Consider the following 23,420-nt stretch of genomic DNA (forward strand, 5'->3'; position numbering starts at 1 on the left):
TTCAGCAGGTGAGCTGTCTCCCAGCAAAACACCACCTGGTGCTTCACAGCACAACAGCTCTACCATCAGCTCTGCTACAATACGTCTGCACATCCTCCTGCACCACAGAAACGGAGCAGGCCAACTGCGTCACGGGCATTTTGTTTTATTACTCATACCATGCCATTACAACACAGCACTCCTGCAGCCAGTGATACCACTTCTTAGCCATATTTACACTTGGTGTAAAATAAAATCCATTCAACAGGGAGAGTATCTCGTTTAATAGAAAAGGGTGATTTTATACAAAGTACTGTGGAGAAGTATAAGGCCACATGAAGAGCATCACCAAGTTGACATGGTGGCTATTTCTTAAGTCAAGATACATTTAGTGCTTCCTCTGGTGCTTTGATACAGGTAAATGAAAGCCTTGAACAATTTCCTATAAGGTGCACAAGCATCCATGATACATAAACCCCTTTAATTTTCTATTTCTCCTCTACTGAAAAAAAAAAAAAAAGACCCAGCTAATTATTCATGGGTTATCTTGCCATTTTTGCATTTTTCAGTAGATTTCGATATGCTGGTTTAGTAGGACTGAAAGTAAAGCGTAATTTTTAGTGTCAAAAGATTCTAAGCAGTGTTTGTGCTTCTACCTCCACCAGAGCAGTCTGGCTCCTCCAAACTTTGTTCCAGTGGAGTGTGGACTCGGGAATGCCCAGTATGTCAAACTTCGACCAAAAATCACAACAGCTTCCACTTGCAAAGGGTATGAATTTGTAAAATGTTGAGAATTTCAACACTTGTTTTCTGAAAGTCATTCTGGTTTGGTTTGTTTTAAAAATGACGACACACTTCGATCTCAAACCTCCAATGTCACCTGCGTAAGGAGGGTGTAACAGCACCAGCCCATTGTGGGATTAGGATCTGCAAGTGTGAAAATCCCAACCACTATGAGTTATCAAATACTATGTGTTTGCAAAATGCTCTGAATGCAATTCTTTAGGTTTACTGAAAAGTAGTTTCCAAAACTCTTGGGTCTCATCCTGCACACCCTTAATAATGCAGGTCAAGTAATTTGCCTGCATATCAAGACCAAAAAGAATAAATACAAAATATATTTGGTATAGAAAATACTAGTATAAAAATTAAAAATCACCCTGTTTTACTGTCCATCAAAATATTAACAGCAAGCATTACAAGTGACTTTTTTAACCTATTGCCAAAATCATTTCCAAAGAGTTCTGCTTTCCTGAAGTGCTGGTGATTGCATTTGCCCAAGTATTGAAAAAAAACAAATAGGGAAGGGATGAGGAAAGATATAATAGATTTCTCACACAGCATTATTAACAGAGGACCTAAACTGAAGGAAACTATGGTATGCACAAACACAGGGGAAAGAAAGCCATTGTCAGTTCTGTTGTAGCCATCAGAGCTCTTCCTGATCATCAGAAAGTTTGTAGAGAAGGAGCTTTCTCTCACTAGCCCTGACAGACAGACGATGGCACAGGGATGAGCATACTCAGAGCGCTGCTGCTTTTTGGCTTCTCGGCTGTGGCAATTCTGTTGAGTTTGCCAACCTCTGTCTGCCAGCTGGGGATCTTCTTTGTGGTCATATGGCGGCGGGTGTGCTTTGTCAAGTGATCGCTGCGCATGAAGCGACGCTCACACACAGGACAAGCAAACTTCTTCTCTCCTGTGTGGGTTCTACGGTGACGTGAGAGTTCATCTGAGCGGGCAAACTTCTTGTCACAGCCTTCCCAGTTGCAGCTGAAAGGCTTTTCTCCTGCAGGACATAAAAAAAAAAAAGGATAACTGGATAACTTACTTTTGAGAAGCAGTGTTTTACCAAAGAACTACCTTAAATCCTGCCTTGCAAAAAACTGATGAATTCCATGGAACTGCTCATGTGTGCAGTCAATATTAGCTTAAGTGCAAGTTGTGGTCCAGAGAAAACTCATAGGTATGGTTTCTACTTATTCCCTCATATCTCTTTAAACGTTCTTTGAGTCTATTTTTTCAATTTTCCAAACCTCCAATTATCCAAGGTTCTTCATCTTTTTCTTTAAACTGGGTTTAAAGCTACCTTAAACGCTGACTCAACTAGAAGCAGGCCCCTGCCCCTGTGTGACCACAGCTCTACGGCTGCTGCCTGTCATCAGCAAATACTGTGGGCAAACAGGAAGCCTGGAACTGAGCCTCAGAGTCCTGCTGCTCACTTATCCAGTCCTACACACACCATCCCAGCGACTACTACTGAGGAATGGCCCGTCCAACACACCACTTGTTCTGCTTGCCTAGGCTGTCGTCAGCTTCTGCTCATCCTGCACAACTGCTTAAACATCAGACTTATCCAACACAATGTCATCTACCACCTTGCAACCCCCACAAAGCTCAAGATAAACATCTACCACATGACCAAATTTGTGGTAACACTTTGGAAAACAAGTGTCCAGCAGAAAGGAAGCCCCACAGAAGCGCTGTTCTTATTTCAGCTATTGAGAGTAAAGGTCTATGCTTGGGGTACATGATATCACCTGACTACTCAGTATTCAGGGAAAAGGTGAGAAACGAAAGCTGAAGTACTCTGCCCCCTGATCCTGTAACATGGACTGGCTAGTGAGGGGTCAGCGTGCGTCACCTCCCATAGATGCTCTATTGACCATACAGGGGGACACACAGCTTCCCTACGGATCAGCAGTGGCACATGCTCAAAGAAAGACACTTATTGCTAGTCTACATTTATCCTTGTAGTGTCAGGTTAATTCAGCAGCCTGCAGCACTTACTCTCAAGCCAGAAGTAGAAGCATCATTCTATCTCTGAGCTCTGGTTTACAAGGATTATCAGCTTCATATGGTGTTTAAGCTCTTTCCCCAAAGGAACTGTAAAGCTGGCAAACTAATGCAAATCCTGCCACAGAAGCTGACATCCAATAAACCATGGTGTCCGTGGGGCAAAAAAAGCAAAGGAAAAAATTAGGCAGATTTTTGAATGAGCTGTTCTATATCAATCTCCCACTATGCCTGTCCCTCACCATCAGAAACAGTCCCTGGAAACTCAGTTAGTTTTAACTGAAAAGAACCTTGCAGCCAGAAAAAGGGTAAATGAAACACATGCAAACTGTCTCCACACTGACTAGATTTTATGGAGAAAATCAGCTCATATTAGTTACAACTCATTTTCATTTACCTTTAAAATTCCCCTTCTCTAACTAAATCAACTGCTATGTTCCTGTAGCAGCTCTACTTCCTAACACAGTAGCCCACAATCTCAAAGCACTCCCACTTAGCCTAAACAAAGCTCTGGGAAAATATGCGGTTTCTGACTTTCTCTCTTTTCTTTTACTTGTGTTACAATTAAGACCAACTACCTGTACTACGGGTTGCTTACACCAGATCTCTCCATGCCCCAGAAAAAGGGACTTGCACAATTCATTTCGATCTAGTCCAGATGGCAGGATTCCACTCAAATCTAAACACACAGACGGCAAAGCTTCGCTCCAACTAAAGCATGTGAAATGCAGCTAACACTATGGGGTCAGCTGAGGTCTCTGCACAAAGTCTGTCTTGTTTTGCTTGCCCACAGAGAACGAACATTCCTCCCTTCCCCAAGATAAGCAGAAGTTTCCTGATCACCTGCCTCTTCCATTTCCCACTCCCTCCCCACAAAAAGGTGCATTTCAGCACCCCAACACAAGCCAGTGCCAGAGCAACAAAGGATGCGTGCTGTTCTACACACCAGTGTGGGTGCGAAGGTGGGCTTTCAGGTGGGAACTTTTGAAATAAGTTTTCTTGCACCCAGGGAAGTTGCAAACATAATTTCTCCGTCTAGAAAAGTCCAACTGGGGAGTGCAGCTTTGACCAGAAGCGATGAACACAGGAGCAGGGGCAAGGGGCAGTAACTTGGTGTTGCCAACAGTCATCACTGTTTGCGGGCACTGCGGAGTCTGTGTGACAGCAGTCTGTGGAAGAACCAACATGACAGTCCCCTGAGGCACAGAAGGTCCCATGAGAACAGGCTGAGAGAGCGGGGCTGTCTGCGGTAAAATAGGTTTCATGGGAGTTGAGACCGTTGGGGTTGAAGGCTTGACATATGCATTGATCATACTGCTTTGTCCATTTAAAGGGATCATTTGACAAAGAACCTGGGGGCTTGAAACAGGGGCAGGCGTCACTGGGGTAGCTCTTTTTTGCAAGTCACTTTCACAGTTCTTTGGTAAGTTGGTCTGCGGCGAAACGGGCCTGACTGGCAGCTGTCCTTTATTGGTCACAATATCACTGGAGTCACGTGCATAAGGTTGATGTACTGGAGAGGTTTTGTTAATTAAACCATCCGCAGTACACGGGTCCTGCGGCAGTTTGGAATGTCTTCGGTCATCCACTCCACACCAGTCTCTGGAAGGACTGTAGCCTGAAGTCACCTTTGTTTTCTCTTGCACAGCAGGAATGTGATGGTAAGCAGAACTATCACCTGTGTGGCGTATGACGCTTGTTGCCATGGCCCTGCAAGGCTGAGGGGCAAAGGATTCAGATATCACTGGCTTCTGACTGCATTGTTGCTCCGTATTGATAACAGATGGCTGGGTGATGGGAGAGGCACCAGTCGCTGACGTGACTGAGCAGGCAGCTGTACTTGCCGTGACAGTCTTTGGTTTGGAGTAAGTGACTTGTGAGGAGAGGAGCATAGCAGCTGATATCTCAACAAAGTCAGGGCTGTGCGGAGGGGTCATGCACTGCAAAAAAGAAAAACACCGTTACACAGCACTGCAATTTCATAGCACAACTTTTCACTATCTTTACAGTGAAAAATAAAACCACACCCCCTTCCCCTGAATCACAGAACCTGCCTCTTAGGACAAACTGATGAAAGCATACATTGCCTCATCTGACGGCCATTCTGAATATGCTCAAAAACATATTAATAAAAGGAAGGCAATGAGGCAGCTGTAAACCAGCATAAAACATTGCATGTCTACTCGCTGCACTACAGAAGACTCCCTCATTCCTTTCTCCAAGCTGTAAGAGGCTATGGGTACTCCAGTGTTCACAAAAAACAGACTAGTAACAGATAGTGACACCATACCCTTTCAATTTCAAGCTTCCAGCAAGCCCTGGATCTTTTATCAATGATTACCCCATCAGCTGGTGGCTACTTGTGAGATAAAGACAAATGGAACTGCTCTCTCCCTTCTTACTCATCCATTTCTCTCTATGCCCTCTTGCTGTCACCACCTCTCCTTCCTCATTTTCCACTGAAAACTCATGCCTAGCTCCTGTGCTGCTCAAGAGACAGCGCCAACACTGAGCGGCAGGAGTGTGAGAGAAGTCCGCCAAGGAGCTGCCATACAATCTCAACCTCTTTCCTTTTTCACTGACATAACAGCCAGAAGCCTACTGTTTGAAAGAGGCCCTAACCATCTGAATCCTGAATGGCACCAAGCTCTTTTTAAAAAAAAAAAAAAAAAAAAAAAAAAAAAAAAAAAGTGATTCAACTGACATTAGTCAGTCAAGGTAGACCAATGTTCTGAAAAAACAGCAGACTACATGTACAAACACATAGCACAGAAACTAATTAAATTGTCTATTTCATAATGGTAACTTGTATGTTCTCTTATAATGACCAGAGTGAAGCCAAATGTCATCAAGAGCCTTTTTCACACAGTGCTTGCACGTAAGTCAGTGCCGAATCACTGAGGCTCACTCTGCTGTTCTTACTCAAAGAGCTCCAAGAAACCAGCAACAGCACCCTCAGCCCACCTGTCAAATTAAATAACACCTCAGCAAGGGCTTTCACATCGAGATTTAACAAAGGATCAAACCCCTACATCTGCCATTCCAGAGACAGCAGAAAATCCTAGACTCAACATGCCCAGCTCACTATTCTGTGTACAGACACAGAGCACTGGCTATGCTGTGGCTATTCTGCACAGGGACACACGAGCAAGCACTCTTCTCCAGCCAAGTTAAAACACTGCAGACACGTAACATCCAGATGTGAGACACATTTATTTTGCATTCATGTTTTTCTTACCAGCGTAGATAGATAATCCTTTGATAATTCAGATGTAGCCTCAGCATGCATTGTGAAATCACCAGAATCCGAGAAGGGTGTAAGTGGCCTTATCTTTAATATGTCACCTTTCTGTGATCTTTGACCCCAGGAGCTCATACAAACAAGTGCTTCAACGGCTTCAATATCGTTCTGCTCCAAGGTGCTGCAGGTGGACCTCTCACTGTCGTGACGCTGCCTTTCACGGATAGACTCGTAGATGTCCACAATGTCAACCTAAATGTAATCGGATTACTGGCTATTAGGACAAGTCAGAATACAAAGCCAACACCACCCACTGCTGTCTGCTCACTATGAAGGTCATCTGAAACAGATCCCATGTCTGCAGCAAGACTTTTACCAACCAGCTCAACTCTTACCCTCCCCCCACCAGCTCATCTCCCCACCCCTCTTACTCTTAGAAGAAAAAAGAAAGAAGTGTGATTTGCAAGAAAGGAACAGGTATGTGTGTAGCTTACGTTTCCAGAGTTATTCTCCTGGATTACACTGCTATGAATAAACACATGCCATGCTTGCATACAAGCAAAAAGACGAAAAAAAAAAATCCTGATTTCCAACTTTGTTTAGACAAGGCTGTCTCCTGGACCCAAAAGAAAACTGCTATTCAGCACTAATCTCATTCTGGTAACTTTTATAAGATAAATTTCAGCTGACAGCAAGATGCTTTAAGGTATGATCACTGACTCAGAGTTCCACACCTTGCAAAAGCATTTTAATCTTATTTTTACCAATAGGGAAGCCAAGGTGGGGGGAAGGACGGAACGATGGAAGGAAAAGCCTTCCAAGTGCAGTGGGAATTGTTTGCGTTGTACTTTAGAAAGGTATGATACTACACAGGTGCTAGGTATCTCAAAATGTGATAAGAGTAACATGAAGACAAATGTAATCATTTAATTTGTTTCCAGTTGCAAGTATCACAGAATATTTGTGTGTGTGCATATGCATGTGCACATGCAAAACACTGGACTTCTCTGCAAAAGGATAGCCAACCTTCATGAAGCTCTTGCAGTGCCTGGCAGTGACTCCAAACACTATGTTGCGTTGCTGGTTTATCACTCATGTGCCAGCTCTGTCTCAACTAGGCGACCAAACTTTTCCAGTCTTTAGGCACACCAACTAGCCATGAAGGCTGGGATTCAGAAGTGCGGACCAAGATTCTTGAGCCTACTGCTGTTCTATAGAGTGCTTATATACAGCATCAAAAGGGTTTTAACTAAAAAAGCACCACCACACCGTTAGTACAGCCTAACGCCCTGGAGGGAACTATATTTGTTGCGTGACATCACTTACACACCTAAGTCAACAAGTCTTGTCACCGCGTTAAGTAACATGGAATGGATCCTGGCTCAAAAACGTCACAAAGATGTACAGTGTGTGACACTGGCTCCACTACCCTGACGTGCACAGCAAAAACATCATGCTCCCAAAATGCCAGCACTGAGGACTTCTGCCTGAAACATGAGGTATCAGGCACGGAGATGTCAAGATGGTGGGGGGCGCCCCAGGAAGGGACAGGCGCCCGCCTGCCCGGGGCACGGCTCTGCCGGCCGGATCGACCAGGGGATCCGGCATGAAAAATAACCCGACGGCTCCAAAATGACAAATATGGAGGGAAGGGTCGGCACTGAGGGGCTTTTTTTCATCCGCGGGTTCCTGGCCCTTGCTCAGCCGTGAGCCCGCGGGGCTGTACGCGGCCAGGGAAGGCCTCCCCTCTGCCAGCCTGGTGGGCGCCTCTTAAAACCGCTTCAAATCACAACATATTTTTTATAAACAAGCGTACGTCCTTTTTCACCTTCCAGTCCCCCCAGTTTTCTCTTTTTAATGGAAGCTGAACGGTCTCGGCCACCCGGTTCCCAGCGAGGTTTGTGGTTTTACCGGACGACGCCGAACCCCGGCGCTGGCGGCAGCGCCCCGGTTCCCGCTGTCCCGCCGAGGGACCGACCTGGCACCCCTCAGCCTCAGGCATTTGCCCTGCGAGCGCCTTCCCAGCCCGGCCCCCGCTGGGGCCTTGCTGCCGGCTGAAACAAAGTGCAGACAGTAACACGCATTTTTTCCTGCTGGATTACCTCTACTTGTTCCTTCCCCGGTTTCTCAAGACGTGACATCCTCCTTGTCGATGCCGAGGACATGGAAGGGATCATCCCGAATCTTTCATCTCCTTTTGCTGTTAGCTTCGTTTGACCACTGCGATTCATTTTTTCCACTACAGCTCTTCTGAATCCTGGTCCTTCCCCACTGTCCAGAGTTTCTAAGGCTTCACCATACAGTGCTCGTCTCCGCCCTCCATTTACTGCACATTTCGCATGCCTTGTCTTCCCCAGAACTACTACTTCACAGCCCATCAAAAAAACAGTTAAAATGATCTCCCTGACCCATCCACCCGCGCATTCCCCTCACCTCTCTGCATCTCAACCCCGAGCCTCCCAGTTTTAACCCAATCCCTTTTTTTCTCCCCTTACCAGACCTCCCACCACGGTCTCCCCCGCAGGGGGTCCCACCAGGACTGCAGCAGCGGGTGCAGGTACAAGCCCTTCACCCAGAAGGTCCCACCGGCTTTCCTGCACACCGTTGTTCCTGCCTGCAGCTTGCAACCTCCAAACTCCTCTCGGCCCAGCATCTCCTGCTGCACTGAGGTTGCAAGCAGCTTTCAGTTTGTATTTGCGTGGTACCACCATGCTGGAGCCCTAGCCTGTGTGGCAGGGCCCTGTGCCTTATGGTAGTGAGAAAAATGCTTATAATTCAAACTGCAAATCCAGCTCTAACATTAAAGAGTTACATTTGCAAAAGGAAATCAGTTTTGTGACAGGGATTGAAACAAATTCAGGGAAAATAATGTCAGTGACTAGAAAGCACGATGGGGGATGGCACAGTGGGGGGTATAAGAGTATTTGCATCCTATATAAATCTAGCCATTCCTTGTAAGATGAGAGTCACTTGCACGCTCCCATTTCAAGGGAAACCTTTAGGGAATAGTAAAACTAGGAAAATACTGTGCCGTTCTATTTTGTCTTTTCTCCAGTTCCGCTGTGGCTGAGAAGCAGTCGTATTTGTCTTTTTGCTGCTTGTTGAAACACATGCAGTTTCTGCTTAAAGCACTTAGACACACAGCCTTAGTCATTTACAGCGCAGATTTTTAATTGAGTAATAGCATCTGAAGGCAGCACAGCAACCTTGCCAGTGAAGAAGTGGTCTCAGGGAAGCAGAGTGGATCACTGCTCTTGACTCCCAACAGGATCTTTTCCCATGCCACATACCACAGACTGTGCCTACATGTTCTGAGTCCCCAGGTGGAAATTGCTAGACTGGGGGTCCTCGCTGCAGCACACAGATGCAAGACCAGTTAAAAGAAGTGATGTTAGATGTCTGTACTCCGACTTGTGCCACAGGGAAAATGTGTTTGATTGTGTTCCCTTTGCTGAGCTAAAAATGGCAACCAAGGTTTTTAGTATAAATCCTCAGACCTCTTACCAAAATCACCTGGTCTGCCTTGTTCTGCTGCCACCAGCTGAGGCAGCGTTAGATGAGGAAAGAATCTTCTTCATCCTCACATCTGATGTCAGTGGCAGAGCATGGGTCTGAACCCCACAGAGCCTGAGCCCCCAGCCCTAACAGCCTAGACATTCTCCTCCTCTCCCCCCTTTCTTTCTCCTTTCATGAGGCTGCATTAAGGTGAATCTTAATGCAATTAATATTATCTTGCTTATTTGTACTTCTGCCTACACCCACCGACTTCCCTGTGGGTTTCAACCAGCAGCACAGCTTCCCCAGCAACATACGAGCATGCTTGTTGGGACGATCCACGCTGGCTATGGTTTCCTTCCTGAAGCCAGTAACCTGCAACAGGGCCCAAATACCCTCAATACTCCCTTCAGAAGAGCTTGGAGGAGCCTGCCCACATTGGGGGCTGGCTGTGGCAGTGTGGCCCCCAGCCCTGCAGAGCCATTCTCTGCCAGCCTGCCCCTGCAGTGCTGCTGCTGCTAGTGCTGCTGCTCTGGTATCCTCTGGATCCTGCCCTCCCAGCACCATTTGGTTTTATAAAGGCCTATTTAAGTCAGACTGTTGGCAAACACTTCAGAGAGAAGCTTTCTTTGTCAGAGATAGACAGTGTCTTTGTTCTGATGTAGGAACGAGCAGATGTAAGTCGCTTCGGTGGAGGGTTGGGAAAGCTCTGCTTGGGTTATCTTATCCTTTCGGATGGGAAGACAAGAAAAGAAACATTGCGTGTGAGTAGGAGGGAAAATATTTAATACCATAGACTGAAAACAACAAAAGGGCACACAGGCAGCTCTCTCCATTCCCTTTTTGCAGATAATTATACAATAAACAGTTCAAAAGAGACTAGAGGAAGAATATTATGGGCTCAGACAGTTTTCCTAATGTTTACCAGCAGTTAAAAATAGACCAAAGCAGTTGTCTGGGGTGCAGCTTTAGAGTTAGTGCAACTTGGCAGCGGCATCTGGTCTGGCTGAATACAGCAGCAGGCTACTGTAGCAAACACATATAGCCTAGCAAATGGGACGGGATTAAATAAATATAGATAATTACAATCAGAGCTCCCATACAGTGAGAAGATACATCGGAAGAAATTAAAGACTGCAATGTACGTGTAGGATGTGTCTCTCTGTCCCCTCTCCCTCCTCTGTTGTGCACTTTGAAAGATGAAGCAGTCAGAGCTGCCGCAGCCCCAGATTGCCCCCAAACACGCTTGCTGGGCACACAGCAGCAGCCAGAGGAGAAAGTCCCCACCACGGGGCAAATGAAGCAGCTCTGCCAGGTGGTGCCTGGCCGAGGGCAGCAGCGGGACTGGAGGGATTCACCCAGGGGCTGAACATGCCGACCTCAGTGGGAATAGCAGAGTTATAGAAGAGATTTATAGTCATAGGGTTTTATATGGGATATCTGTGAAGAATAGAGGGAGAGAAGAGATAACCATGAAGAACAGAGGAGATGAAAGGAAGAAAAAGAGGAGAAAACCGCAGACGGACCAACAAGGAATATTTCTTTCTAGAATAATTTCTGAATGCAATGGCAATGATAACTCCAGGGGCTTTTCCGCAGGCTTTGGCCTGGGCTGACAGCAGGGGTCTGTGTGAGCGATGTGTGGATGACTTGCCTCTTTCCTAGCAAGCGACCGGGTGCAGCTGCACTGACCATCCAGCCTTTGGCTGCTGTCGCGCCTGTCGCCGTGCCCGGCAGCACCGTGGATGTGAAGGGACACGTTCCCACCATGCCGAGAGGAGAGCGCAGTGCTAGACAGCGCGGAAGAGGGAAGGGGAGTGCAAATGTGCAGTCCCTCTGCACTGTCACACTGCATGTGGGCCAGCTGCCGAAGGGGAGATCTCATTTATCGCTGTGGGCTATCAAATAGCACAGCAAATCCCCCCCGCCGCTGGGCGAGGAGCCCCAGCCCGCCCCGGCAAACTGCGTACGTGTCTGCTAGCAGGGACAGGCTGTGTGACACAGCAGCCTTTGCCCAAAGGGAGGACGAAAAACACGGGCCTTGCGTGCCATCCCCAACTAATGTGAGTCGAAAGTCAACTTCTTCCTTGCTTGCATCTTTCATACACACTTTCAGAAACAGATTGAGTTTTCATTATGTAGATAAAGCAACTAGCACAGCATAAGGAAACATAGCCAGGTTACAGCAAAAGGAAAGGGTTTAAGAGAAGAGCCACACAGACTGTTTCCCACTTTATTTTGGACCCGGGGTGCTTATAAAGTAACAGAGACTGCCAATTTTTTTTTTTCCACCCCCAAAAACATGTTTCTACCTGAAAAAACATGAACTGCATCAACCACTTCCTAAGACCTGGCAGCACCACAGAGAGAGACCCCTCAACCAACCTCTTTTTCCAAGTATGTGAATCATAAGGTTTACTGAATTAAAAAATCCAATCCACAAATATTGATTACAGGTAAGAACTGTCCAGAGATCCACCATAATAGAAATAATAAAGTTAGTGACAGTAATAAGTATGACACACTAGTGCACCATCTGCTCGCTTGAGTGCACCATCTGGTTTTTCTACTGCTGCTATTCATGCCCTGATCTTATTTTAGTGGCATCAGAAGATGGATTCAAACACCAGCAAAAATAAAAATGACATGTTATTTATTGTTCTGCTTAAGTGGATGTCTTCATCATTTTCACAGTTCTTTGGACCTCAGTATTACTGTTAGCTAAACCCACGTGTATTTTCTGACACACAGGGTATTAAAGCATTAGCAATGCTGACAGATGTGCCCCTCTTTTGGTCATCTCACAACTTGCTTGGGCAGGTATCAAACCTATGTGCAGACACATGTTTCATCCTGAATCATCTTTCACATTTTATTAACACATGTTTTTATGTAGCACTCGGATGCGGGGAATACATCCTGTGTGGCCAGAGACCAATTTCTGGACCATCGGACTTTGTTCACACTCACGGCTGGGAGTGACTGGTACCACAGACTTCCCTGGGCAGGAGTGGCCTCACACACAGAGTTAGTGGTGGTGTCCTCACAGTCAGAGAGAAGGTCCTGCAGTACCAACACCGCCATCTCCTCTAGGATGTTGTCCAAATGCACCTGAGTACTTGCGCAGCACAGAGCACAGTACGGTGCTGAGACCAAGGGAGGGCTGTGGGTGGGGGGATTTGACCGATCACTGTCATCCAGCTGTCTCATCGTATGTGTTTAGTTATCTCTTCGCTGGCTCTCAGCCAAGGTCCATGTGTGGTCAGAAGAGACGGTCGATGTGGTCTTCCTGTGTGGCTGCTGCGGGCAGCTTACTAAGGGTCATTTGTTTTGACACCAAATGGGGTTTGTTTAAGATCCTGTCATCTCCCGTTCCTTGCACTCCTTCTGAATTACTCAGCTGATATCAGAGGGGCTTTCTGCATGGTTCAGATATACAACTTCTGTCCCCCAACATGTTTGATAACCTGAGACACTACTGAGCATCTTCAAAGGCTTCACCCAACGCCCCTTTCTGGGAATGGGCTCTTCTTATGTGTCTGAAAAGGACCATGACATCCCAGACCCAGTTGCCCGACGAAAGATTGCTGCCTCTTGGGTCACGTCTCTAAGCAGACCTTAAAATAAGTGTCCATTTTACTTCTGAGCTAGTGCTTTATCTGTGCTTTTTCTCCCCAAACCCCATGGTGACTCCTGACTCTGTGCTTCCCTGGGAACTCACATGTCTCTGGTCCACATCATCCATTCTGCAGCCTCCCCTGCTCCTCCCTGGAGCTGCGTCTCCCACCCTTCCTTTCTCCACTCCTGCAGAAAGAGCTTCCCCCTCTACTTTCTTGGCTCTCTCCTGCCAAAACATTAAGAACAAGGAATATCCACATAAAAAAAACCCATAACTATCTTGGGTTGCGGTTGATGACCATCACTGAAAATGAGACAGATGAGGGTCCCTGAGGAGGAGCAGGAGATCAGCCAGGGCATCCTTGGACAGAACTAAGCACAAGAGCTTGTGTGGAGGAGAAGGGGCTGACCAACCGTGCAACCAAAAACACCTTTACTGCTGCCCTCCTGCACATGGATGTCCTCACAGAGACCAAGGCTCAGCCCTGCTTGCCTCTGGACATTTCCCAGCCAGGGCTGAGGAACCTGGCTGTGGGGCCACCAGTGCAGAGGGAGCACAGTCCTCCCCATCTTGACACTCGCAGGTACATGGGGTCTGCAGAAGCAGATGAGCAGGAAACAAAAGTTGAGTTACCCCTGTTCTGCACACTCAGCTTCTCTTGCTGCTTCCTATAACAACATAAATGCCTGAAATAATGTCTGAGTGCCACCATGAATTTTGCAGTATAAAATCCTCCCCATGACAGCTAGCTGTCACACTACACTGACATCCAAACGGAGATGCGATCGCTAACCCATTATATTTATAAACTCCTCGCCAACCACTGTGGTTTCTGGCTGCGGCATCACCTTCTTCCAGTTTCCTTGGACTGTGCTGTGCCCTGTCTCTGCTCCTCACCACGGAGCCTCCATCTGCGCTCACCTGACACCTTCCTTTGTCTCCCCAAATGCCGCTGGGGGGCAAAACAGCTGTGTTCTTAAAAACATGTTCTTTCCAGCTGAGTCAGCCCATGCTTCCGCTCAGGTGACTGGGTTTCTGTGTCCCTCCCCAGTGCCACCTTTCTGCTGGGGGGCCCAAGCAGAGCTGCACGCTGCAGGGTGGATGGCAACCCCAGGGACAAGGACATGTCCCTGTCTAAAGCAGCCAAAGCAAAGGAAAGCAGGAGCTGGGGGTGGGATTGCTTGCAAGGGTAATATTGTTCCACAATGCCTGCACTCAAACTGCGCAACTAATAATTATATGCCCTGAGTGCCCTCCATATATAGAACGCTGAATTAACACCGTGCTTTACGATTAACTGCATGTATTAAACAGACACAGTCAAGTATAGGATTTTACTACTGACAAATACATTTTCCATTATGAACTGAATAAATAAAAGCCACCTATGTTCTTTTGAGCCTTTGGGGATTGGGGGAGGGGGAAGTCAGTACCAATTGAGTCACTTAACAGTTTAAATTCGTGTCCTAGTGTCTAAAGGAGGTGTCTCACCCCAGTGATGTCCACATCCCATCCCTGCCCCAGCTAAGGAGCAGGAAAACTGCAATTCCTGCTCTTGTGATACTTTCCCAGTAGTATTGCTGGTCATAGATGACTCAATCCCCTCCACCCATTTGCTCAGAAGCAGAACATACCCTGCTTGCTGCTTATCCCCCCAGGCTGGGCTGCTGAATGTAACTTGTTTTTTTTCATAACTGGTGCTTGCTTGGACTTCCTTGCTGTTACTCCCCTTGCAGAGCAGAGATCTTAATGCCCCCCCCCGAAAGGCACTTTCCCTCTTAGTTTTACACTGTTTACATAAAAAGGGCAAGGAGTCCCCATTCTTTTCACAGCATGGGTAAATCCTTACATCAGCCTCGGGTGTGCACTTCCCCTCTGCTACTGCAGTGCTTCAGGATGTTAAGGAGCTGCAACAAGAAGACTAATGCAAAGCAAGGTCAGGCTCTAATTCTGGGCTGCGTCTCTTCTGGTTCATGGCTGTGCTATTTCCCCTTCCTGAGTACAGGCAACACTGTTTACACTGAATTTCTTTCCCCTTGGGCATCCTTCCAAGGTGCCACCAGAGCAGAGAGATGAGCCAGTGTTGCGTGTTGCAGAGCTTTTCCAGGAGTGGGTGTTGTCAGGGGTGCCCCCATCTGCCCACCCCACTTTGGGCAGCTCAGGGCGAGCTGTAGCTGTGGGGAGTGAGGTGCAGCAGCCAGGCATGTGCTGCGGGTACCCTGCTACAGACCAGTGGAGCTGGCCCGGATGCTGCCTCCTTCAGTCTGTGTCACTTCACCCCAGTCTTACAGCCAGGATCCACACCTGATTCTCCAGCATGATTTAGGTCCCTCCAACACACCTGATGGGGGAGAGGCAGGCAACTCCCTAATGACAAAAATCTGCATTTCATACACTAGTTGCCATTCCCAATATCCCCAGGGGTCTGACTTTCCTCCTCTGCTGAGTAGTTGAAACACTTGATGCCTTCCTGCCCTGCTGGACTAATGCAGGGTGTCATGGTATAGGGGAGAGAACTGAAGAAAAGGTAAAACTCGTGGGTTGAGATAAAGACAGTTTAATAGGACAGAAAAGGAAGGCGGAAAAAAATACTACTAGAATATACAAAACGATGCACAATACAATTGCACACTACCTGCTGACCAGTGCCCTGCCAATCACTGAGCTGCAGCACCCCTGCAGCCAACTCCCCCCCCAGTTTATATCCTGGGCATGACATCATATGATATGGAATATCCCTGTGGCCACTTGGGGTCAGCTGTCCTGGCTGTGCTCCCTCCCAGCTTCTTGTGCACCTCCTTGCTGGCAGAACACGGGAAACTGAAAGGTCCTTGACTAAGGATAAGCACTACTTAGCAACAACTAAAACACCAGCATGTTATCAACATTATTCTCATCCTAAATCCAAAACACAGCACTATACCAGCTAACAGGAAGAAAATTAACTCTATTCCAGCTGAAACCAGGACACTAGTCAACATCTTCTCGGTGCTTTCAAACTGAAGGAGCTTCAGCCACCTTCTTCCCATTACATATTTTCTGTCCCCTCAGCTTTCATATAATATCTGCCCTTTCCTGTAAAATTTGATTGTGCTTTCCATTAGAAACAACCTACCGCTCCCGGGCACAGCAAGACCTCCTCGCTGCTCTGTGGGCATCCCGTGCTGCTTGGATGCTGCCCAGGACTGCACACTGGCTTTGATCGAGTTCCTGAAATAAAAAATAAGCTGTTTAACATCTGATGGCTTACTTCACTGAAAACAGTTGCTTGGGCTGTTTTGACTCCAGGATTGCTTTTTTCCCCTCCCAACTTTCTCGGTTTTAATTCAATTTGTGAGTAAAACCCACTTACATCATCTTCAATACCAAACTCCTTCCTCAGCACTCAGGAAAGCTAGGAATCCTGACTAGGAAATGGAAGGTTGGAAAGGGAAGACGAAAGTAGCAGAAGAGACTTGCCCAGAGCAAATCCCAAGACCCAGGATCTTCTCACCTCCAGGAGAGCTCAATCTTGTGATCTCTGATGCCTGTGACATGGATCCCCTCTCTAGTTAAAATCCACTGTGAATGGCGCAGGAAAATGTTGGATATACAGGGAGATGGGTAAGCTTCAGGGTGTCAGCAAGGGGTTGCCTGGCACTTGGCTGTGGCTTGGTAAAGACATACTGATGGGATGCACAGGGCGAGAGCCTCTGAGGCTGACAGGACACATACGGGAGGATGCTGCAGGGTTCACAGCACAGTGTCCACACACAGAACTATAACACCAATACCAGCATCACCATCTGGCTGCTGGTCCTCTCCTTGCATCCCATGTTCAAGTCTCCTGTCTCACCCACGAGGAAGGATGCACCTCACCTCACCTCCTGCTTAGGCTCAAGTTCTAGCTGCTCTCACCATCCCAATCTCAGAGTCTCTCCTGTCCTCTCTGAGACACTCCAGTCCCAGTATGTACTATTTTATTTTCATGTTTATAACAAAATCACCACATCACCTCTCTGATCTCTTGCTACTGTTCCCTCCAGGAGACACATCACATACCTTCATGAGAAAAGATGGACAAACCAAAACACAGGAGGTGTTTCTGAACATCAGGAAACATTTTTTGAGGGTGACCCAGCACTGGCACAGGTTGCCCATGGAGGTTACAGAGTTTCCATCCTTGGGAATATTCAGAAGCCATCTGGACACGGTCCTGGGCAGCTGGCTCTGGGTGGCCCTGCTTGAGCAGGGGGGTTGGACCTCCTGAGGTCCCTCCTACACTCAACCATTCAGTGACTCTGAAGAGCAGCTTGAGGATGAACATTCACAGTTCTGCTGGATGGAAAAGGCCACAGACTGGGAAGAAATGCTGCTTTCGTCCCCAAACCTTCCCCACGCACCCAATGATTCCCAACCTCATGGTCAAACTAAGACTTGCTTGCAGCTGCTTCTGCTCCACAAGCACCACCCCTGCTTTTTTCTGAAGCTGAGTAATTGACCAAAATAAGCTGAGCTGTGAATACCCTGCCTGAATACCTTAACCTGAAAGTTTGTGCTTCCATTTCAATGCCAAATACAGACTTGCCCAGCTGAGAGCTCTACCAGTCTCAGGCCAGGTCCTCCTTCTCCCTTCACCTGACCACAAAATCCCAGTGCTGCTGCAGCCAGCCAGATCCCCACCTGTTATCTCTGCACTTCATGGTATTCACACAGTCTGTCATGCTCTATTACATCTGCCTGAGTGCCGTCGTCAGGGAGCTTGAATATGCTTCATAAAAGCCTTGAGATGTACCTTTGGAGCAAAACAACAGTGGGGTAATGGATAGATGTAATGCAGCGTGAAGAAAACCCTGAGGATCAGAAAGAGAGGGTTTTCAAAGCAGGATGACGGAGGGAAATTCTGCCAAGAAATTAAATATTGCAAAATTTGATGGCATTACAGAGCATCATTAACCCCAAGCATTTAGGAATTGGAAGATGGATCTGAATTTAAACAAAAAAAGCAAAGGAGAGTGATTTTGATTAGAATGAATTTATAGCTGTTACTGCTGTTTAGCTATTAATTGACAGGCTCCTATGCTTGCCACAGGGCTTGCTTGTCTCACTGTATATTAGAGTCTAGTGCTCATTAGTGGCTGCTTCTTGCTTTCTCTGCTTGCTCTACTGCTGTCCGGCTTAACATCCGACTCTGTTGTGCCTGGGAACATTTTGATAACAGCAATGGCGATGTGCCTGGGCTGGCAGATGGCCAGAGCATCACTGCTGTTTCTGTGCTGCAACTGGCTGGAACTCCAGTGTGAACTCAAGCCAAAGGGACTGTGAGCAGTGGATGAGTGCACGTGGGAGCAGGACACCCCGAAGCATCTGTGGCTGTGACTGTGTTTCAGCAGGTACACCTCCGAAGGGATTGTGGCCCCAGGATAAACCCATACTGGAGAAAGTACATCTTGAAGCATCTGTGGCTGTGCACGAGGTTGTGCTGGAGCACTCCAAATCATGTGGCCACGGATAACCCAGGACAGAGCAGGTATGCCCCTGGAGGGACTGCAGCCATGGGTCAGCACATCTTGAGGCAGGATCACTTCTGAAGGGGCTATGGCTAAGGCCACGCTGGAGCAGGAGTTCTCTGACAGCATTATGGCCCATGGAGAAGGTCACACTTGAACAGGTGCACCTCAAAGCAACTGTGGCTGTGGATAAGTCTATGCCGCAGCAGGCAGACCCTTGCAGAGACTGTGGTTCATAGATAGAGCTCCTCTTGGAGCAGGGACAGCCCTAAGGGACTGCAGCCCGAGGATAAATCCAAGCTGGAGCAGAGGCAAGGGGAAGAGTTCATTGTGATGTTAAAGCCGATGATCTAGTCCAAAGGGATCAGTAGAGATTGTAATGGACCTTTAACCTTTAAATTGCTGTAACCCAGGATTCAAGTTGCATGTTATAGGGGTTAATGTATCAGGAAACACCTGAACCAACAGAGGACTTGGCCTAGAAGAAGCAGCGCCAAGTGCAGCAGTGACCTGAGCTGGCTTTGGTGCCCAGTAACTCCACATGACACACCACCTCTCCTGTCCCGAGTGGCTGCCAGAACAGATGGAGCCCAAAGTCACGGACTAAATGAACATTTTACAAGGGTGGTCTATAGGCTAAGGTAATGACATCTACATATTGTATCAAAGGACAGGGAGGGGGTGGTTAATGAGGATATATTGGATAGTGTGAGATCTGAGCACAATGTAAATGGTATGGAATAAGGGGTGGAGAACATGCTGGGTTTGGCTGGGGTGGAGTTGATTGTCTTCACAGTAGCTACTACAGGGCTACAGTTTGGATTTGTGCTAAAAACAGTGTTGATAATACAGGGATGTTCCCCTTATCGCTGAGCAGTGCTTACACAGAGTCAAGGCCTTTTCTGCTTCTCACACCACCCCACCAGTGAGTGGGCTGGGCTGCACAAGAAGCTGGGAAGGGACACAGCCAGGACAGCTGACCCTAACTGACCAAAGGGATATTCTATACTACATTCCATACCACATGACCAGAATATAAAGCTAGGGGAAGATGGGGGGGACATTTGGAGTTACGGCGTTTGTATTCCCAAGTCACCGTTACACATGATTCCTGGAGATGGCTGAACACCTGCTCGCCTATGGAAAGTGGTGAATGAATTTCTTATCTTACTTTGCTTGTGTGCATGATTCTTGCTTTACCTGTTAAACTGTCTTTATCTCAACCCACAAGATTTCTCACTTTTACTCTTCTGATTCTCATCCCCACCCCACTGACAGGGAGTGTGCAAATGGCTGTATGGGGCATAGTCTCCAGCTAGGGTTAAGTCATGACAGTCCTCTTCCAAATTTCCTCTGCAGTCCTCCAGGAGAGCTCAAAATTTTCCTTTGAAAAAGCAATGAAAGTCAGCATGGGGTCCCAAGGCCATGGATGGGGCAGCACTATGGTCCCCAGCCCTGCAGCACATATGGACAAGTGGGGACAAGCTGTGTCTCCGCAGAGATGGGGTGGGGATTTGGGCCCCTCTCTCACCAAAACCACTGCCCCTGCTGAGCTCCAGGAAGCCCAGAGGCACATGGCATCCCCCTGGGCATGACTCAGCCCCTGCTGAGGCTGGACTGAGGGTCACTCACAGGCAAAGCTCCACACAGGACTACCATCTCATTTGGGAACAGCCGCATGGCACAGCAAGGGGTGATTTAAGCAGCAACATTTTTTTTTTTTTTAGCTTGCCTTCACTGTTTTTTATAATTGTCTCCTTTTGTCTCACATGTTATCCTAACTTGGGGCTTTGTACACAGCAAGTCTTGACCAGCCTCTCGCCTGCAGCCTGGGCCTTTTTTTAAGCATGCAGAGCAGAAACAAGCAGGAGAGCAAGGGCTGGTTTAGGGCCTCTACACCCACAAAATGGGGAAGCCAGCACTGCTGTCCCCAAAATCCCTTGGCCAGCACTGGCTGATGGGCTCAAAGCAAGTATTTCAAGTGAGAAGTCACAGAGCAGAGACTGTGGAGACACAGCCTGGAGAGCTGGCCACAGAGCAATCATTTTTACTTTATTTACTTATTAATGTTTGCAAAGCTCATGTAATTATTTACTTTACAAAAAACCCCATCAAGCAAACCTTATCATGACAGAATTAAAACCGACATCAAACCAAGCACTGGCAACAACCACAGTGATGCTGGCACAGCTGCACTCCTCCGCAGCCGTCGCCCCTCCGGGCAGGGCTGAGCATCGCCCGCAGAGCGGTCCCTGGGACGGCAGCCGCTCCAGCCAACGTGCCCCTCCAGGCATGGGACCGGGCTCTGCCCAGGCACGCACCCACGGCTGCGGTGGGAGAGCTGGTTCAAGCTGGGCTGCCTGGCAGCAGCAGGACTGTGCTCTCTTTGCCCCAAGCCCTCAAGCTGCAGGTGCAGACTCGGCAGGTTGTCGGGGCCAGCACTGCCTGGCCAGGGGTCCCCTGGGGAGCAGGGGCCTGTGGGACTGGCAGCCAGAGCCCCCCAAACCCATCTGTTGCAGGCTAGCACTCTGCTGGCACTGGGGAACCACAGGACTCGATTCACCTGCCTTTGCCCACGTCACTTCACCCCCACTCCAGATTTCACTCCAATTTACACCATCTTTTTCAGCCTGGCGGCAGCAGCCACCCAACACACCATGCTCCATCACCCCTTGCTGCCATCGATCCCAGAGCTGTCCCCACCTCCAGGTATCAAGCCCCCAAGAGATACAAACACTTTTCCACCGTGTTCCCACTCAAAGCTGCTGCCAGGCTCAGCCACACACCTTTCCTCTGCCCAGCTCGTGCTTCCCACCCATCAAGCTAGGGCAGAGGTGACTGACCTGCGGGCCAGCACCAGGCTCGTGCTGCTGCCCAAGATGACCAGCACTGCAGCGGGACCATGCAAGTTCAATGCCATTGACACTGGTCACCAGTTTGTATTTGTGCATGCACATGCAGCCTAGCCACGATGGAGAGATAGCAAAATAAATAATGCTTAAGGCAGCGGGCGTGCAGTCCACTCAAGCTGTGTGCACAGGCAAACAGATCAATGAGGTAACGGAGCATTGCCCTGCACAAACAAGAAACTGCAAGATACATCAAAAATCTCACAACCACTCTGGCCACAGCTGCTACTGAAACTAGCCAAGAAGAAAAGAAAAGCCAAAATACCTATTCTGCAGTAACGTGAACTATGCAAATATACCCAGGGAAGAGCACTAGAGGTATGGTAGGGTAGTCCAAGGGCAAACAGCAAAACAAGTTATAAGAGCTCACATTTTTTCATTAGACCAATTCATCTAGTTGAGGTGTTATCTAAATATTATCTAATATTTAATCATTTCATTACAACAATAAATCATATACCAAACCAACCAAATAGAGGATCACGTAAGCTCCAAGCTCTTGCAAAGCTTTGCAAAAAAGCTCTTTGCAATTAATAGACAAAAGATCCATCAAGAAGCCGAAGACTGCTGCAGAATTCAGCCTTCCCATACAAAAAGAGATCAGATCTTAAAAGCTTAACTGAATGTTTGTGATATTAGAGCCCTGAGTCACGCCCCAGGGAAGCAGCAGAGATCTCCCTGTAAGGTTGCCTGGTTTGGGAGTTCACCTTTCATCCACTGACGCTCCGCTGCAGGTAACAGCTGCTTAAAAACACTCTTTAAATTCAGTACATGAACTGAAAAGTGCCAACAGCATGTCAGGAGGAGGACGGAAGGATGGAAATGTGCATATACACGCATGGCATGAGGGCTTTTGGCAGGGGAAGGTACTGCAGGCTCAGAGAAGAGGGGTAGCAGCCGTTTCACAGCCGGCCCTGCAGCTGATCCAGCCACACGCTGAGTTTTGCCACACGACAGCCACCACGCTGTGGACTGACTGTAAGGGGCTAATCCTTGCTCGACCTTCCAGTGGGCACCAACTTGGGTGTAGATGATGCTCAGCAGCCCCCAGCACTTTTGCATCATCCAGTGCACCCCAGGACTTGCTGGGTGATGTCCTGCAGCATCTTCTTGATCTGGGACACAAACCCAGTGAGCGTAGCGTGTACAAGAACTAGAAATAAGTAAATAATTAAATAGTGTTACCTGCCTTTTTATAGCTCAGAAATCTTCTGCCACCCACGCTGCTCCCCACCAAGCCCCGGGCATGCCAATGCAAGCCCAGAGATTGGGAAGGTGTCAGCGCAGAAGTTGCTCCAGGGCAGCACCCTGAAACCACTGCAGGGGCTGGGGAGCCAGCTGAAGCAAAAGCTTGTTGAGACGTTTTCTGACAGTGAAGAAGAGGAAGTGAACACCTCTCCAGACACTAAAGCAACAGCAACGTTAGGATTATTCTGGAGAATTAGCATGGACTTTAACAGAGTGCTTTCATCGTGGGAAAGTCAAAGCCTGCAGCTTCATCAGCAGTCCCCCACACTGCCCGGGAAGTGCCTGTTACAACCAGCTGCTCCTGGAACGGCACCCACCGCTCCCACAGCCATCAGGGACTGATGATGACATGAAGCACCTCAGAGCTGGCAGCCAGGGAGAGCCACTGGCACCGCTGGGAACCCACAGCTCCCCCCTCCATGTCTGCAGCCACAGAAGACCTCACCTGCCACAGCACAGAAGGCGGCAACGCCCCCCATGCCTCCAGCAGAGACCCTCACATATCACCGACCCACTACACATCTGAGGTTACCACAGTTCTACGGTTTTGTTTTACTGCCAAAGGAAAGGGTCCTATGGAAACAAAATGCTACACAGCCTCCCCGTGCTCAGAAGTGAACAAGGTCAGTTAAGCAGGGAATGAGAAT

The 23,420-nt window shown here is 48.0% G+C and overlaps 1 protein-coding gene across 1 annotated transcript; it reads right to left on the bottom strand.

The window, feature by feature from the left end:
- Positions 1–242: 242 nt before the first annotated feature.
- On the bottom strand, positions 243–8,666 carry KLF11 (Kruppel like factor 11). The gene is made up of 5 exons (XM_026846510.1): positions 8,509–8,666; positions 7,830–8,067; positions 6,011–6,265; positions 3,719–4,712; positions 243–1,765 (listed from the first exon to the last, which is right to left on the bottom strand). Exons 1-5 carry the CDS (start codon positions 8,664–8,666, stop codon positions 1,461–1,463), a joined length of 1,950 nt encoding a protein of 649 aa, XP_026702311.1. The 3' UTR covers positions 243–1,460.
- Between the last annotated feature and the right edge of the window lie 14,754 nt (positions 8,667–23,420).

The sequence above is a fragment of the Athene cunicularia genome (assembly GCF_003259725.1).
Source record: "Athene cunicularia isolate RWA chromosome 3 unlocalized genomic scaffold, athCun1 chr3_part1, whole genome shotgun sequence".
NCBI lineage: Eukaryota > Metazoa > Chordata > Aves > Strigiformes > Strigidae > Athene > Athene cunicularia.